The sequence below is a fragment of the Oncorhynchus keta genome, chromosome 3 (assembly GCF_023373465.1).
Source record: "Oncorhynchus keta strain PuntledgeMale-10-30-2019 chromosome 3, Oket_V2, whole genome shotgun sequence".
NCBI lineage: Eukaryota > Metazoa > Chordata > Actinopteri > Salmoniformes > Salmonidae > Oncorhynchus > Oncorhynchus keta.
This window is the reverse complement of record NC_068423.1, coordinates 7,272,686-7,292,683: the sequence shown is the minus strand read 5'-3', so window position 1 is coordinate 7,292,683 and position 19,998 is coordinate 7,272,686. Positions and strand designations below refer to the sequence as shown.

General features: G+C 42.8%; 1 protein-coding gene across 1 annotated transcript in view; it reads left to right on the top strand.

The window, feature by feature from the left end:
• Positions 1-19,998, top strand: part of LOC118364619 (potassium voltage-gated channel subfamily H member 4-like) — a 65,968-nt gene that overhangs the window by 10,474 nt on the left and 35,496 nt on the right. Inside the window, exons 2-4 of the mRNA XM_035746324.2 lie at positions 7,909-8,142; positions 9,254-9,379; positions 9,674-9,804. Of these exons, the coding sequence (XP_035602217.2) occupies positions 7,909-8,142; positions 9,254-9,379; positions 9,674-9,804 (491 nt within the window). The remainder of the gene's footprint in view (positions 1-7,908; positions 8,143-9,253; positions 9,380-9,673; positions 9,805-19,998) is intronic.

The following is a 19,998-nucleotide window of genomic DNA, read 5'->3' as shown; positions in this document are numbered from 1 at the left end:
ACCAGGTTAGCTCCAGAGCAGACAGTCTGTTTTAGATGAAATACATTTAGCTAGATATGGTCATTTTGATTGGTTAATTGATTTTACATTGAATGATCAATTGATCCTGGCATTGAGTTAACTCTGTGTTGGCCAATTGTGCTGGTCATTGCTTGCGGTGCAAATATGTTCATTCTGAACGAGACAATAACATTAACATCAGCTAATGACAAGGGAGAATGCTACATACCCAGCTAAGCAGCGTAATTACGTGCATCACAATGCTGCTCTGAGCCTGCTCATTTTTTACTAAGGGTTGAAATTAGCTTTTGTGACATGGCCCTCGATCTGTGTGCTTTGAGTATCACATTCACATTGGCTGACTCTACATAGTCTAGCATCTCGTATGTATAAGGTGAATAGCAGTCTCTTGCTCTAAGCATAGCTCCAGCCTGTTGTTAGCTTAGCTACAGTCTGTTGTTGTTAGCATTAGCATCTAGCTCCAGTCTGTTGCTGTTAGCATTAGCACCATGCTCCAGTTTGTTAATATAATAATAATAACAACATATGACAATTATCAAACACTTTAATCCAAAGCGACTTTCAGTCATGCCTGCATGCAATTTTGTATGGGTGGCTCCAGCAGTAATCAAACCCATGATCCTGGCACTGAAAGTGCCGTGCTCTACCAACTGAGTTACACAGGACATGTTGCTAGCATTAGCAGCTAGCTCCAGTCTGTTGCTGTAACCATTAGAATCTAGCTCCAATCTACAGTTCTGTGCCTTATAGATGTGTAATTAAATTATATAGAGGCAAGATCCTTGGAAGGAAGATCTTTAAAGCTGCAATATGTAACTTTTTGGGTAACCCTGACCAAATTCACATAGAAATGTGTGTTATAGATATGTCATTCTCGTTGAAAGCAAGTCTAACAAGCAGCAGATCACTTCTATGTACATTATTTATATTTTTCCCAATCTTACACTTAATTTTTTCATCTTTTATTTTCGGTTTTGTACACCAGCTTCAAACAGCTGAAAATATTTTATTTTCGTACATGGAAAAATATTTCACTACGGTTTAGATGGTATAATGATTCTCTACACTATACTTGCTTGTTGTGTTACATAAACTATTAAAAGTTTAGCAACCAGGAAATTGAGGAGTGATTTCTGCATAGTGTATCTTTAAGAGGATTATGGCCAAGGACTGAGGCACTGCAGAACACACACAAAAACACTCACCCACACAGTCACGCTCTCTCACACACACACACACACACACACACACACACACACACACACACACACACACACACACACACACACACACACACATTCCACCTTACACTCAATAACTGGTTGTGCCAAATTTAGCTACGATGACTCCAACCAAACGCTTCCTGTAGTTGTTGATCAGTCTCTCATGTCGCTGCGGACAAATTTTGTCCCACTCTGGCTTGCAGAACTGCTTTAGCACAGCGACATTTGTGGGTTTTCAAGCATGAACTGGTCCTCTCAGTTGGGATTAAGTCTGGACTTTGACCAGGCCATTCCAAAGTTTTGACTCGTATGTCCATAGAACATTCTTCCAAGAGTCTTGTTGATGATCCAGGTGCTTCCAGGTTGCTTTTTGGCAAACTTTAGTTAACTTTCTGGATGAGATGGGTCCCATTATGTCTGGCGAAATCCAAACACTGCATTCCACAGTAAGAACCTCATACCAACGGTCAGGCATGGTGGTGATAGTGTGATGGTTTGGGGATGCTTTGCTGCTTCAGGACCTGGACGACTTGCCTTAATAGAAGGAACCATGAATTCTGCTCTGTATCAGAGAATTCTACAGGAGAATGTCAGGCCATCTGTCTGTAAGCTGAAGCTGAAGCGTTGCTGGGTCATGCAGCAAGACAATGATCCAAAACACATAATCAAGTATACATGAAAATGGTTAAAAAGCAACAAACTTGTTTTGGAACGACCTAGTCAAAGTTCAGGCCTAATCCCTATTGAGATGTTGTGGCAGGACTTGAAACGAACAGTTCATGCTTGAAAACCCACAAATGTTGCTGAGTTTAAGTTCTGCGTGGAAGACTGGGCCAAAATTCCTCCACAGTGATGTGAGAGACTGATCAACAACTACAGGAATCATTTGGTTGCAGTCCTTGCAGCTAAAGGTGGCACAAACAGTTATTTAGTGTAATGGGGCAACTACTTTTTCACACAATGGAATTGGGTGTTGCATAACTTTGTTAATTAAAAAAATGAAGTAAGTGTATATATTTGTGTGTTATTTGTAAACACAGGTTCCCTTTACTTAACATTAGGTTTTGGTTGAAGATCTGATTTAAGTATAAAGAATATGCAAAAATTGAGAGAACCAGAAATGGGGCAAATACTTTTTCACAACACTGTATAAACACAAACACGCTCACCCTTACACACACACACATGTTTTTGACAGTTGATGATGCACATTGTGCACTTACAGTTGAAGTCGAAAGTTTACATACACTTAGGTTGGAGTCATTAAAACTCGATTTTCAACCACCCCACACATTTCTTGTTAACAAACTATAGTTTTGGCAAGTCGGTTAGGACATCTACTTTGTGCATGACAAGTCATTTTTCCAACCATTGTTTACAGACAGATTATTTCACATATAATTCACTGTGTCACAATTCCAGTGGGTCAGACGTTTACATATGCTAAGTTGACTGTGCCTTTAAACAGCTTGGAAAATTCCAGAAAATGATGTCATGGCTTTAGAAGCTTCTGATGGGCTAATTGACATCATTTGAGTCAATTGGAGGTGTACCTGTGGATGTATTTCAAGGGCTACCTTCAAACTCAATGCCTCTTTGCTTGACATCATGGGAAAATCAAAAGAAATCAGCCAAGACCTCAGAAAATAACTTGTTGACCTCCACAAGTCTGGTTCATCCTTGGGAGCAATTTCCAAACGCCTAAAGGTACCACGTTCATCTGTACAAACAATAGTACGCAAGTATAAACACAATGGAACCACGCAGCCATCATATCGCTCAGGAAGGAGACGCTTTCTGTCTCCTAGTGTAAGGGTTTTCCTGTGGTGAAGTAGAGGCAGACCAAAACGCAGCGTGGTTATATTGATTCATGTTTAATAAAAACAGATAAACATGAACACTACAAAACAATAAACGTGGAAAACCAAAAACAGCCCTATCTGGTGCAAAACACAGAGACAGGAACAATCACCCACAAACACACAGTGAAACCCAAGCTACCTAAGTATGATTCTCAATCAGAGACAACTAATGACACCTGCCTCTGATTGAGAACCATACTAGGCCGAAACATAGAAATACCCCAAAACATAGAAAAACAAACATAGACTGCCCACCCAACTCACGCCCTGACCATACTAAATAAATACAAAACAAAGGAAATAAAGGTCAGAACGTGACACCTAGAGATGGTGCGAGAAGTGCAAATCAATCCCAGAACAACAGCAAAGGACCTTGTGAAGATGCTGGAGAAAACAGGTACAAAAGTATCTATATCCACAGTAAAACGAGTCCTATATCGACATAACCTGAAAGGCCGCTCAGCAAGGACTACGGTTTGCAACTGCACATGGGGACAAAGATCGTTCTTTTTGTAGAAATGTCCTCTGGTCTGATGAAACAGTGGTCCTTCTGTAGCACAGTTGGTAGAGCATGGCGCTTGTAATGCCAGGGTAGTGGGTTCGATTCCCGGGACCACCCATACGTAGAATGTATGCACACATGACTGTAAGTCGCTTTGGATAAAAGTGTCTGCTAAATGGCATATATTATTATATTATTATTATTATTATTATTATTATATTATATTAAACAAAAATAGAACTGTTCGGCCATAATGACCATTGCTATATTTGGAGGAAAAAGGGGGAGGCTTGTAAGCCGGTAAACACCATCCCAACCGTGAAGCACAGGGGTGGCAGCATCATGTTGTGGGGGTGCTTTGCTGCAGGAGGGACTGGTGCACTTCACAAAATAGATGGCATCATGAGGGAGGAAAATGATGTGGACATATTGAAGCAACATCTCAAGACATCAGTCAGGAAGTTAAAGCTTGGTCGCAAATGGGTCTTCCGACTGGACAATGACCCCAAGCATACTTCCAAAGTTGTGGCTTAAGGACAACAAATTCAAGGTATTGGAGTGGCCATCACAAAGCCCTGACCTCAGTCCCATAGAAAAGTTGTGGACAGAACTGAAAAAGCGTGTGCGAGCAAGGAGGCCGACAAACCTGACTCCGTTACATCAGCTCTGTCAGGAGGAATGGGCCAAAATTCACCCAATTTATTGTGGGAAGCTTGTGGAAGGCTACCCAAAATGTTTGACCCAAGTTAAACAATTTAAAGGCAATGCTACCAAATACTGATTGAGTGTATGTAAACGTCTGTCCCACTGGGAATGTGATGAAAGTAATAAAAGCTTAAATAAATCACTCTCTACTATTATTCTGACATTTCACATTCTTAAAATAAAGTGGTGATCCTAACTGACTAAAGACAGGGAATTTTTACTAGGATTAAATGTCAGGAATTGTGAAAAACGGAGTTTAAATGTATTTGGCTAAGGTGTATGTAAACTTCTGACTTCGACTGAATGCTGTACTCCACTATGTTTTGGGTGCTTTGTCAGTGTGCTTCTATCAGACTTCTATGGCCCCTCTCTGTTGTGAGGCAACTACTGCCTCTTTTCCTAGAGTTGGCAGTGATCTTTATATTTTCAGACATGAGACACTGTCATACACTGTCATACACTGTCAGGCTTAACACATTTTAAGCTTGAGACACAAAGCCTTTATTGACAACAATTGACCCTATGCCTTACTGTTGCAAACTCTGAAAATATTTTTCCGGGCAGCCTAATTCCTCATTCAAACCACTGAAGAAAACCCCTTAAAATGATCTCAAACTTGTTTTTAATACATAATTAAATTAAACACATACTACACCTTGCTGATAATGAGACTCGGGTATGTTGTGGTGGACTGTCAATAAAATTGCTTCACAGGAAACTGGTAAAATAGTTTTTGTAGTGTGGCTCGCCACTGGATGGCTCTACATGCACTGTCAGCATGCAGTCAAAGCTACAAACTACCTTTGGAGCTAACAAGTGCTCTCAAATCTGATGTCGACAGCAGATTAGTTATATTCATAATATAACTTAACTAGCTAACATACATTTGGAGAAAAACAGTTATATTAACTAGCTAGCTAGCTTTAGCAACATTGGTAGTCAATGAGAGCCAGCTAGCAAACAATACAACAAAAATGATTCTGAAAATACTCCAACAGGCTCAATTCAATCTATCACAGCTAAAGGGCAACCACAATGCGGGTTCACTCAATCTTTATTCCGTGCTGTGATTTTAAGGATAGGTGTGTTCAGGTCAATATCTGTGTCAATACCCAATGACAACATCCACAAGAGGAACTTGTGGTGTGTGTTGGTTTTAACAGCATTGACATTCGGAGTGAAGCAGCGGTGTGGTTTTCCTGTATTTACAGTTGATTCAATTGGGGCAGTTGCATCAATGAAGAAAGTTGCAAATCCGACACTAAAGATGACAGCGCACGTGAGCATGGTTAGTCAGTATCAGAGAATGAAAAATACATTCAAGTACAGAATAGCTCAACATTTTGGTGCCAAGATATTCTTACACTGTGATTTATGGGGTACCCTTGACCCACTTGGGAGACAATATAGAGATACTGCTGACTAGAGTTAGTGAATGTATTCTTAGACCATATTGCATAAGCTGAAGATGTAAAGGGTTGAGTTTAGCAAAAACAAACTAGCAAAACAAACTGTAGTCTATAGGCCTACTCTGCTACATGTATATAGTGTTTGATGGTTAGGACTACAAGGTAGCATGTAAAGAGTACATGGAGGCCTATAGTATTTGCTACGTTGTCAGTGTTTCTCTCTAGACCTCAGGAGTTATTGGCATTGCTTCAGTAGATGCTCATTGTTTGACACTCTTTGAACTTGTTTGGTGAGGTGCAGTTTTCTGACATTTTGTAGCTACAAAACGATAAAACATTGACAGTCAGCGTGTCCTCATAATGAACCACTTTAATCCACCAATTCAGACTCTTTCACAAAGGGCCATAAATAGCCAATCAAGTCTCAGGTTCTCAAGACACAGCTTGCCAGGAACCGTTCACCACGAAACTTCCATTGACTGCCGGTGTCGAGGCGGTGGATCCGGTGGTTGCTGCCTGCTTCTCTTTATGTAATTCCTCTGTGGCGGGTTTGTTGTCACTCGCTGCACGCCCGTGAAGGCTGTCACCACTTTGAAAAATCCCCAGCGGATGGCTTCCTGACTGTCGAGAACGGGCAATTAAAGCGCTAGTTTGTCTAAAGCGTGTCGTCAGCTGCTTAGCTCTCCTTGGTCGTGCTCTTGCACTCCTCCTCCGAGTGTAGCCTACTCCCTCTGGAATTTTGAGTTGCTGGTGGTGTGTGTCAAGCTTGCCTTGATTCAGTCTTTGACTGGAATGTTTTTACATTGGAAACATTGTCGCCTTCCTCCTCAAGGAACCTAGGTTACATACCTAATGGACATGTAGACCTAAAGTGTAAATCCAAATCCCGGCCCTTACTTCAACACCGAGATGTTTAAATGATGTAACTGCCAGTTATGCCAGACACAGTCAGGTGTACTTGACTGTTGCTTTTCGGCGCCACAAACTGCTTATGGTGCACAGTTATTTTATTCTGTGGAATATGGGAGGAGAGCATGTCTGTTGCCACTGGGCATATGTGAACATATTGTTATGTGATCCCTACATGTACAGGAATGGGTTGATCCCCTGGGTAGAGGTATTGGTGTTTGGTAATCTGTGGTGGTAGAGCCTGCAGGCATAGCTAAATTAATAGAGGTTGTGATCCCAATAAATCTCTACTTTCTCCCAAAATGTGCACTTGCTCACTTCCCTGAATGGATTTTAAGACTGGTCCCTCTTGCCCATACATACAACAATCGAAAGCGTTTGCAGTGAACAAGAGATTATTGGAATTTTGCCATAATGTGTGAATACAGCACCAATGCTCTGCGAGACTACTATTGTACTGTTTAGGCTGACACTGTCCATGGTGCTGATGAGATGGAGAGAAAAAAAGGGGAAAAGAAAGGAGGTAGATGGAGCCCGAGGTGTGGATATGTAACAGTATAATTTTAAACCGTCCCCTCGCCCATACCCGGGCGCGAACCAGGGACCTTCTGCACACATCAACAACAGTCACCCACGAAGCATCGTTACCCATCGCTCCACAAAAGCCGCGGTCCTTGCAGAGCAAGGGGAACTATTACTTCAAGGTCTCAGAGCAAGTGACGTAACCTATTGAAACGCTATTTAGCGCACACCGCTAACTAAGCTAGCCGTTTCACATCCGTTACACTCACCCCCCTTTTGACCTTCCTCCTTTTTCCGCAGCAACCAGTAATCCGGGTCACGGCACCAATGTAACAGTATAATTTTAAACCGTCCCCTCGCCCATACCCGGGCGCGAACCAGGGACCAGGGACCTTCTGCACACATCAACAACAGTCACCCATCACTCCACAAAAGCCGCGGCCCTTGCAGAGCAAGGGGAACTACTACTTCAAGGTCTCAGAGCAAGTGACGTAACCGATTGAAACGCTATTTAGCGCACACCGCTAACTAAGCTAGCCGTTTCACATCCGTTACAGATAGAATGAAAGGGCAAGAAGAGCATTGTTTTATGTCAGGCGGGCTGGTGCTTGGTGGTCTGCCAGGAATTGCTACCTATTAGCCAGGCATAGGCCTACCTATTACTGTAAGTCTACATAGCCCATGCAAGAACCAAACAGTTCTTTCCAAACACTCCTGATTGACAAACATTCTCGTTCTCTTCCTCGACCCCACAGACAGCAACTTCCTGCTGGGCAACGCGCAGGGCCACCGCGGCTACCCAATCGTCTACTGCTCGGACGGCTTCTGCGAGCTGACGGGCTTTGCGCGCACCGAGGTGATGCAGAAGAAGTGCAGCTGCCGCTTCCTGTACGGCCACGACACCAGCGAGCACGTGGCCCAGCAGATGGAGAAGGCCCTGGAGGGACGAGAGGAGTTCCAGACTGAGGTCCACTTCTACAAGAAGAACGGTGAGAGTGAGACCTTAGAAATAGAATTATATTCTATTTAATGGGGATGTCTGTTCTAGAGATTCTATTGTGATGATTGAGTGTGCCCCACGAGCATAGACGCAGACCTGGCTTCAGCTACTATTTGAAATCTTTCAAATACTTTGAGCATTTGCTTGGAGCGTTTGCCTGGAGTGCCATATGGGTGGGGTTTGCAGTTTGGGACTACTCTATTAGTCCATTAAACCAGGCACACTCATTCAAGCACCGATAAAGTATTTGAAATCAGCACCATACTACAACATGTACCATGCTATTGTTCAATCTGAGCAGTTTGACCCGAGTGAAGAGTTTGGACATGGTCTGGTCTGAATTTGGAGAGCTCAAGCTGTGACAGAGGTGAGCCTGTAACCCATGAGCGATGGAAGGAGCTATTAGCAAGCAGAGACGGAAATATGGACGAGAATCTATGCAGTAGGTTTAACAGGGCTGCCGTGTTTAACTCAAGGAATTAGTGTGTGTGTGTGTCCATGTGTGAACATACACTCGCCTCTGAATGACTGAATTTTAAGTAGGATTCTAAACTAATTGCCAGTATTGTCCTGTGGCCCACAATAAGATGTAACGCTTGCATACAGAACACAGCGCTAAGAGCTTCTCCCACCTCCGAAACAGGCTTACTATAAGCTTTGTTCCCTCAACAGAGACCCAAACCGTACACAGGAAATTATGTGAACCACTGTGTTTGTTGATAGTCTGGGTGTCTACAGATCTAAATAAAGCAAGAGACCCTGAATTGCTACTGAATTGCTGCTGAATTGCTACTTTGGCTAAACTCAGCCTTAACATTATACATCTATTGCATGGTCCAAGGAGACCAAGAGAGCTTAGCTAGCCAACGTGAGCAATCGGTTGCAAGAGTTTTTTTCTTCTCTTATCTGCTTTATCACTGTTATTAATGAGATGCCAGCAGTACCATTTTAAATCTGAGCAACGTCATTTTTTTTTGCGGTATCATTTTCCATTCATTTATTTATTCATTACATGTAATGATGCAAGGAAGCTCATGGATCATGTCCTACATTGCTTCTTTTTGTTCTCAAAAAAATCTTTGTTTGTTTGCTTTGTTCAGGGACCTCTTTCTGGTGCCTACTGGACGTTGTGCCCATAAAGAACGAGAAGGGGGAGATGGTCCTATTCCTCTTCTCGTTCAAGGACATCACTGACACACATGGCAAAGTGCATCACAAGAAAGAAGGTAGGCCACACTTCAAAATCGCTCTCACCAAAAACTATTTTCCTTTGGTTTGGATGTGGTTTATGATGTACCACCTTTTTTTCCCCTCCGCAATGTTCTCCTGTTTTGTCATTATTATTATCTATTTATTATGCCGTTGGGCAGCCATTTGTGTTAACTTCAAAGATATTATTTGAGTAGTTAACTCATATAGACACCGAGCTGTAGACCTGTATTGTCTTGTGACATGAAACAAGCATGTTAAAAAACAGATGGAAGTCGTCATGGAGGTGACTGTGTGATTGAACGTTTCAGAGGACAAGAGGCGGAGCAGGAAGAGTGGCAGCTCTCACTTCAGCGAAGCCAGGAAGCGGGGGCGGACCATGATCTACCATCTGACCAGCCAGTTCTCCAGAGGCGGCAAGAGAGAGGTCAACCTGGGCAGTGTGAGTACTGGTACCCCCTCTATTATAATTATTCTCTTGGTACATTGGGTTGATTAGCTGATTCCTGATTGGTTAATTGGTTTACATATGTGCGTTATGCTTTCAACTGTTAAACTGTTTGGATAATTATTGAGCAAGGAACAACAATCATTCAAACTTGAACCAAATTCATAATGGTCATCTTTAAGTTCATACACTCAAACTTATCCCAAAGATAAATGGGTATTTCAAATACCCAATAAAACTAATATGGGTGAAGTTCAAAGCCTCTTAATAACTGTTTGGGCTTGTCAATAAATAACTAACAAAAGACAGGTTCTACATCATACAGTTCCACTGGTGTGGTCTAACATCCATTTCCACTGGTGTGGTCTAACATCCATTTCCACTGGTGTGGTCTAACATCCATTTCCACTGGTGTGGTCTAACATCCATTTCCACTGGTGTGGTCTAACATCCATTTCCACTGGTGTGGTCTAACATCCATTTCCACTGGTGTGGTCTAACATCCATTTCCACTGGTGTGGTCTAACATCCATTTCCACTGGTGTGGTCTAACATCCATTTCCACTGGTGTGGTCTAACATCCATTTCCACTGGTGTGGTTTAACATCCATTTCCACTGGTGTGGTTTAACATCCATTTCCACTGGTGTGGTCTAACATGAAACTCCATTTCTCCCTCCTCTGCAGGTTGAAACTAGAGTCACAGCATTAAAATGGCAAAATCTTAGCATCCCAGCCATGGTTTCCGGGAGACTCAAGGCAGTTTCTAAGGAATAGAGTCACTGGCATTGTGGATTAGGGGTCAGAGTGGAAACTGATTACATTATCCCCCTGGGTGTTGCTGGGTTTCAACTAGACAGCCACAAAGTCAGATTCTACAGCCACAAAGTCAAAATTGGCTATACCAATTAGCTGTTTGGGCTTAATTTAAGGCTAGGCATAAGGTTAGTAGTGTGGTTAAGGTTAGTGTTAGGTTTTCAAATCAGATTATATGAAGATACATTTTAGAAATAGGCGGGGTTTATCCATAATTCTACCTTTGTGGCTTTATTAACGAGTGATAACCGTGTTACTGTGGCTGTCTTGAGCATGGCAATGCTGCACTAGCAGCAGCTGCATTATATAGGTCATCATATATGTCCCTGATGGTTTCTTACTCCCCTGGGTGTTGGGATGTCTATAGGTCCTCCAGAGAGATTTTTCATACTGAAAATTAGGGGCTGAGGGGGTGTTTTTCAGGCCCTCCTCTCCCCTTCTTGGGCATCTGTGTGGTACGACCTCCCCCTCGTCTGCCAGAGGCCTGGTGCCACGCTTCCGATCCCACCTACTCGCAGATGGCACTGTTTACGCCGCCATACAGGCTCACTCACACCTGCTCGGAATGAATCACACTCGGACACACAGGCGCATAGCTCACGTACCTACACACTGGCACACACAGCAGTACCCATGTACACTCCGCTTCCCACAAAATGCTACACACGCATGCACATGCCAGGTCATTTTCAATGTCAGACTCATCTCTTGGGGGGCTGCTGAAAAATCCCTAATTAGAGGGTTAGTAGCAAACCTACAACTCTGTTATTTTTTTTATTACCGGTTAAGTTGACTGAGAACACATTCTCATTTACAATAACCACCTGGGGAATAGTTACAGGGGAGTGGAGATGAATGATCCAATCGGGAGCAGGGGATGATTAGGTGGCAAATGATGGTATGACGGCCAGATTGAGAATGTAGCCAGGACACCGGGGTTAATGCCCCGACTCTTACGATAAGTGCCATGGGATCTTTAGTGACCACAGAGAGTCAGGACAGGTTTCCCATCCGAAAGACAGCACCCAAACACAGGGTGTCCTTGGACCAAAGGAAAGAGTGCCTCCTACTGGCCCTCCAACAGCATCTGGTCTCCCATCAGGGCCAACCCTGATTAGCTTCAGAGGCAAGCCAGCGGTGGCATGCAGGGTGGTATGCTGCTGGCATGTCAATATATGGCATTAAAGCTGGAATCCATACTTGGAGAAACTGCCGCGTCAGTTTGCAATATTACAAAAACAAAGACGTTTCTTCAAACTGCGAACACTGTTTTGTTCCCTCTGACATCATTGGATATCATTGCACATCGATGCATGCGCGATAAAACAGCAGAGTATACTGCAAGAAATGTTTTCATGGTGCTGGATGCTCCTCTCCTCCATTTCAACAAAAACAATAACACATTTTTTAAAATATTTTTTACATTTTTTATTTAACCTTTATTTAACCAGGTAGGCTAGTTGAGAACAAGTTCTCAGTTGCAACTGCGACCTGGCCAAGATAAAACATAGCAGTGTGAACAGACAACACAGAGTTACACATGGAGTAAACAATAAACAATAAACAAGTCAATAACATAGTAGAAAAAAAAGAATCTATATACATTGTGTGGAAAAGGCATGAGGAGGTAGGCAATAAATAGGCCATAGGAGTGAATAATTACAATTTAGCAGATTAACACTGGAGTGATAAATGATCAGATGAACATGTGGAGGTAGAGATACTGGTGTGCAAAGGAGCAGAAAAGTTAATAAAATAAAAACAATCTGGGGTTGAGGTAGGTAAATTGGATGAGCTATATACCGATGGACTATGTACAGCTGCAGGGATCGGTTAGCTGCTCAGATAGCAGATCTTTAAAGTTGGTGAGGGAGGTAAAAGTCTCCAACTTCAGAGATTTTTGCAATTCGTTCCAGTCGCAGGCAGCAGAGAACTGGAAGGAAAGGCGGCCAAATGAGGTGTTGGCTTTTGGGATGGTCAGTGAGATACACCTGCTGGAGCGCGTGCTACAGGTGGGTGTTGCCATCGTGACCAGTGAACTGAGATAAGGCGGAGCTTTACCTAGCATAGACTTGTAGATGACCTGGAGCCAGTGGGTCTGGCGACGAACATGTAGCGAGGGCCAGCCGACTAGTGCATACAGGTCGCAGTGGTGGGTGGTATAAAGTGCTTTAGTAACAAAACGGATGGCACTGTGATAAACTGCATCCAGTTTGCTGAGTAGAGTATTGGAAGCTATTTTGTAGATGACATCGCCGATGTCGAGGATCGGTAGGATAGTCAGTTTTACGAGGGTAAGTTTTGCAGCGTGAGTGAAGGAGGCTTTGTTGCGAAATAGAAAGCCGACTCTAGATTTGATTTTGGATTGGAGATGTTTGATATGAGTCTGGAAGGAGAGTTTGCAGTCTAGCCAGACACCTAGGTACTTATAGATGTCCACATAATCTAGGTCGGAACCATCCAGGGTGGTGATGCTAGTCGGGCGTGCGGGTGCAGGCAGTGAACGGTTGAAAAGCATGGATTTGGTTTTACTAGCGTTTAAGAGCAGTTGGAGGCCATGGAAGGAGTGTTGTATGGCATTGAAACTCGTTTGGAGGTAAGATAGCACAGTGCGCTGGGGCGGACAGTGGCGCTGTTTCAAATGATGCGCATTTCATCTTTAAGATTATGTTTACCTGCTATAGATAAAATATATTAAAAGATAGATTGTCCCTTACACACTGCAGGTTGATACATCTAAATTATATTATTATAACATAATTATAACACAATGTCATTAACATATTATTATGAACATCTATTATTACAGTATATTTTGGGAACATGCCAGTATATTGTAACATATATTGCAGTACCATAGGGATATGGTAATTGTAGCCGTTTCTCTTGGCATTTTCATCTACCTAGAGACCCAGAACGAGGATCATGTTTCCTCTCCAAGTGTGAGTGTGCGACAGAGGGGGAAGCCAACTATAAATCCAACACAGAGGGAGGTGGAGAGATGACACTCACTCTGTCATGTGTGTACGCTCGTGTGTGTGCGTGTGCACGTGTGTAGAGAGAGTGTGTGGGTATGGTCAAAAGGCTTGTGGTGTGTGTGTGTATGGTCATGTATGCGCACAAGTATGAGTTTACTCTTCTCTCTATATTACACACACATTGGGATTTCTATAATCGTTGCTGCCTAAGTTACATGACTTATTCATTTACATTCTAGGAATGCTCATGGGATCACAGAGAATCTCTCTCTCTATCTCTCTCTCTCTCTCTCTCTCTCTCTCTCTCTCTCTCTCTCTCTCTCTCTCTCTCTCTCTCTCTCTCTCTCTCTCTCTCTCTCTCTCTCTCTCTCTCTCTCTCTCTCTCTCTCTCTCTCTCTCTCTCTCTCTCTCCAGTTAACAGCGCATTCGGAAAGTATCCAAACCCATTCCCCTTTTCCACATTTTGTTACGTTACAGCCTTATTCTAAATTGGATTAAATCCATCAATCTACACCCAATACCCCAATAGAAAAAATAAATACATTATTTACATAAGTATTCAGACCCTTTGCTATGAGACTCTAAAATTGAGCTCAGTTGTATCCTGTTTCCAATGATTAAATGGTAAATTCAATTGGCCATGACGTCAAAGGAATTGTCCCGTAGAGCTCCGAGACAGGATTGTGTCGAGGCACAGATCAGCGGAAGGGTACTCCAAAATTTCTGCAGCATTGAAGGTCCTCAAGAACACAGTGGCCTCCATAATTCTTAAATTGATGAAGTTTGAAACCACCAAGACTCTTCATAGAGCTGGCCGCCCGACCAACCTGAGCAATCGGGGGTGAAGGACGTTGGTCAGGGAGGTGACCAAGAACCCAATGGTCACTCTGACAGAGCTCAAGAGGTCCTCTGTAGAGATGAGAGAAACTTCCAGAAGGACAACCATCTCTGCAGCACTCCACCAATTAGGCCTTGATGGTAGAGTAGCCATACGGAAGCCACTCCTCAGTAAAAGGCACACGACAGCCCTCTTGGAGTTTGCCAAAAGGCATCTAAAGGACTCTCAGACTTTGAGAAACAAGATTCTCTGGTCTGATGAATCCAAGACTGGCAAAGGGAAAGGTGAAACCTAGTCAGTTGTACAACTTAATGCATTCAACTCTGAATGCCAATCGTCACGTCTTGAGGAAACTTGGCACCATCCCTACGGTGAAACATCATGCTGTTGGGATGTTTTTCAGTGGCAGGGACTGGGAGACTAGTCAGGATTGAGGGAAAGATGAACGGAGCAAAGTACGGAGACATCCTTGATGAAAACCTGCTCCAGAGCGCTCAGGACCTCAGACTGGGGCGAAGGTTCACCTTCCAACAGGACAATGACCCTAAGCACACAGCCAAGACAACGCAGGAGTGGCTTGTGGACAAGTCTCTGAATGTCCTTGAGTGGCCCAGCCAGAGCCTGGACATGAACCTGATTGAAAAATTGCTGTGCAGCGACCCTCCCCATCCACTCCCCATACACTTAAGTTGGAGTCATTAAAACTTATTTTTCAACCACTCCACAAATTTCTTGTTAACAAACTATAGTTTTGGCAAGTCAGTTAAGACATCTACTTTGTGCATGACACAAGTCGTTTTTCCAACCATTGTTTACAGACAGATTATTTCACTTATAATTCACTGTATCACAACTCCAGTGGTTCAGAAGTTTACATACACTAAGTTGACTGTGCCTTTAAACAGCTTGGAAAAGCTGTTTAAAGTCATGGCTTTAGAAGCTTCTGATAGGCTAATTGACATAATTTGAGTCAATTGGAGGTGTACCTGTGGATGTATTTCAAGGCCTACCTTCAAACTCAGTGCCTCTTTGCTTGACATCATGGGAAAATCAAAAGAAATCAGCCAAGACCTCAGAAAATAATTGTAGACACAAACAAGTCACAAACAAGATTCACCCTTGGGAGCAATTTCCAAACGCCTGAAGGTACCACGTTCATCTGTACAAACAATAGTGCGCAAGTATAAACACCATGGGACCACGCAGCCGTCATACCGCTCAGGAAGGAGACGCTTTCTGTCTCCTAGAGATGAATGCACTTTGGTGCCAAAAGTGCAAATCAATCCCAGAACAACAGCAAAGGACCTTGTGAAGATGCTGGAGGAAACCAAAGTGTCTATATCCACAGTAAAAACGAGTCCTATATCGACATAACCTGAAAGGCCGCTCAGCAAGGAAGAAGCCACTGCTCCAAAACCGCCATCGTTATGTGACCATTGTTATGTTAGGAGGGAAAAGGGGGAGGCTTGCAAGCCGAAGAACACCATCCCAACCGTGAAGCACGGGGTTGGCAGCATCATGTTGTGGGGGTGCTTTGCTGCAGGAGGGACTGGTGCACTTCACAAATTAGATGGCGTCATGAGGTAGGAAAATTACGTGGATATATTGAAGCAACATCACAAGAAAACAGTCAGGAAGTTAAAGTACTAGTCTCTACTATTATTCTGACATTTCACATTCTTAAAACAAAGTGGTGATCCTAACTGACCTAAGACAGGGAATTTTTACTAGGATTAAATGTCAGGAATTGTGAAAAACTGAGTTTAAATGTATTTGGCAAAGGTGTATGTAAACTTCCGACTTCAACTGTACATGCATACTGGTGGACCATTCTTGATACACACGGGAAACTGCTGAGCGTGAAAAACACAGCAGTGTTGCAGTTCTTCACACAAACTCCTACTACCAGGGGCGCAACTTTGGTTTTAGAAGTGGGCGGGGGACATAACCTGGTGGGGGGTCTGGGTATTTTAAGCTAACTTCCTGCATTTCTACACAATCTAATATGACCCATGGCCCGTCGAACCGTCTCTATTTAGAACAACATAAAGTACACATAAATGCCCAGTCAACAAGTAAGAGATCATTTAAAAATATGTTTTAGCGATTGATAAGACTGAACTAGATCAATGATAATTCAATAATATTTTGTTGCACCTTCAACCAATAGCCTAACAAATGAACAACTCTTACAAATGTCTTACAAAGACTTTTGATTGTCTTTGTCTTTATCAAATCTTAACCAGACTAAATATTCATTATTGGTTTCATGTGTGTTAGGCAAAGGCCAGAGTTACAACGACAGTACGGCAGACCCCCAGGGCCAGGACTGAGCAGCCCAGGAGCTAGGGATTTCCTAAATAGGAACTGTATCTCCCCTGGTGTGGGCATGTTTTCAATACAGACTCCTTTTGCTGTACTGTATTCCATATAAGACATCACAACCTTATGAAAGGTGCACAGTATACCCTTAATCTTATAGTAAATCAAATCTAGTGACACATACCTTGACATTTCTTCCATCTATTGTGGAAGGATTAGAAGAAATTGTAATGCATTTCTTTACCACTTTACCTATCAGAATAAACTGTAACCTAATAAGTCTCCACTATCAACTTTTCCAAGCAAACAAAAACAGGGAGAAGGAAGAATCTGCAGACATGCTAAGATAGAAGAACATACTCTTTGTTAGAATTCAGCTCGCCTTCACAAGACCATAGCATATGCAAATATGTCCCTGTTTATGTTTTACACCTCCAGCAGAAGAATAACATTTCTGTGTGCATGATATTCAGTTTCACTGGCATATAGTATGTTCTATGGATGGTCTTAAACTGCAGAAATTTATGTCTGAGATTATATGAACATGAATGGGCATTCTAACATATCTGTATCCATTCATCATCGTCAATAGCGTCTCCTAGGTTTTGTGTCGGGCAAAGCCTCTATCAACCCTTGATACAGTTTGGAAATCGACTTTAGAGGTTTATCAGACTTCCTTTAAAAAGTTTCAATCTTTAAAGCTTCTTGCTTGTCCTATAAATGTCAGAATATCAGTCTTCAATCGTTTGGTCGCTGATTTCATCGTTTCATTCAGGTCTAGTGTGATTGAGGCAAAAATAATAGCTACATTTAGGGAGCTAGCTAGAATTAGCCAACATTTGGATAGCTCTACTTTCTAATGATACAATGGTGCATCATCAAATTGACTGAAACAGGACAAAACAAAGGCAATAAAACATTTCCAACAGCTGTTAGATACTGTAACATAGACGCTGGGAGATGAGAAGAAGGTAGTAAGTTTAATATAACATGGAATGGTACAACATAAGAGTAGGGTCTAGACATGAAAACAGAAACAATACTGCATGGGGAAAGAACCTAAAGGAGTGCCAGATAAAGGGGAGGTAATGAGTGAGGTAATGGAGTCCAGGTGTGCTTAATGATGAAGCACAGGTTCACGTAATGATGAAAGCCAGGTGTACGTAATGATGATTCCCAGGACCAGTGGTCAGTAAACCCGCGACGTCAAACACCGGAGGGGAGGAGCAGGAGTAGACGTGACAGATGCTGCTACCTGACAGATAGCTAGAGGCTAGCTAGAGCTGAACTGGCTGTGGTAGCTGCTAGCTAGCTAACTAGCTGCTAGGTGTTCATTCACTTCAGTCGAGAGGGGATGAAACATTAGCTAACATAGAATGTCAGTTACACTACTAGCTCAGCACTGGGAATAAACATTTATTTTTCTGTCAAAAAACAGTTATCTTGCCAGCTAGATCAGTCAACTAAGGAGAAGCCAGCTTCTGCTCTCCTTGCTTTTACAACTCTGAGAAAAATAACAACACAGACAGCAGCTGCCTCGGTTCATCTCTCCCATGCTGGTCCAATACGCCAGCCTTTCAGAAGCTTTGGCTTCACACAGCCTGTCCGCACGCTGTGGTGGTGTCTGTGAGGTCCTAAAATCCAGCCGGTTGAAACTGGAAAACAGCCTACCCGATCGCTCTGAGGCTTCTACGCGGTCTTAAAGTACACCCAGAGCTGCGTTTTGCATCAGAGTGCAATGATACAACTGGGCGGGACAAAAATGCACAATCAATACACAATACACAATCAATGTCTCAATTATTTAACCTGTCTCTTCCACTTCATCTACACTGATTGAAGTGGATTTAACAAGTGGCATAAATAAGGTATCATAGCTTTCACCTGGATTCACCTGGTCAGTCTATGTCATGGAAAGAGCATGTGTTCTTAACGTTTTGTGTACTCTACATGACCAAAAGTATGGGCACACATGCTTGTCGAACATCTCATTCCAAAATCATGGGCATTAATATGGAGTTGGTTCCCCCCTTTGCTGCTATACTACTCTTCTGGGAATGCTTTCCAGTACATGTTGGAACACTGGAAGAAAGTCCCTCGCAATCAGTGTTCGAACTCAGCCCAAAGGTGTTTGATGGGGTTGCGGTCAGCGCTCTTTGCAGGCCAGTCAAGTTCATCCACACAGATCTCGACAAACCATTTATGTATGGACCTCGCTTTGTGCACAGGGGTATTGTCATGCTGAAACAGGAAAGGACCTTTCCCAAACCGTTGCCACAAAGTTGGAAGCACAGAATCATCTAGAATGTCTTGTATGCTGTAGCGTTATTTGCCTTCACTGGAACTAAGGGCCCTAGCCCAAACCATTAAAAAAACAGCCCCAGACCATTATTATGGAATCATGTAGTAACCAAAGAAGTGTGAAACAAATCTAAATATATTTAATATTTGAGATTCTTCAAAGTAGCCACCCTTGATGACAGCTTTGCACACTCTTGGCATTCTCTCAACCAGCTTCACCTGGAATGCTTCTCCAACAGTCTTGAAGGAGTTCCCACATATGTTGAGAACTTGTTGGCTGCTTTTCCTTCACTCTGCGGTCCAACTCATCCCAAACCACCTCAATTGGGCTGATGTCGGGTGATTATGGAGGCCAGGTCATCTGATACAGCACTCCATCACTCTCCTTCTTGGTCAAATAGTCATTACACAGCCTGTATGTGTGTTTTGGATCATTGTCCTGTTGAAAAACAAATGATAGTCCCACCAAACCCAAATCAGATGGGATGTCGTTGCAGAATGCTGTGGTAGCCATGCTTGTTTAGTGTGCCTTGAATTCTAAATAAATCACTGACAGTGTTACCAGCAAAGCACCCCCACACCATCACACCTCTATGCTTCAAGGTGGGAACCACATATGCGGAGATCATCTGTTCACCTACTCTGTGTCTCACAAAGACAGCGGTTGGTAGCAGAAATCTCAAATTTGGACTCATCAGACCAAAGGACAGATTTCCACCGGTCTAATATCCATTGATCATGTTTCTTGGCCCAAGCAAGTCTCTTCTTCTTATTGATGTCCTTTAGTAGTGGTTTCTTTGCAGCAATTCGACCACGAAGGCCTGATTCACACAGTCTCCTCTGAACAGTTGATGCTGAGATGTCTGTTACTTGAAATCTGAAGCATTTATTTGCTCTGCAATTTCTGAGTCTGGTAACTCTAATGAACTTTTTC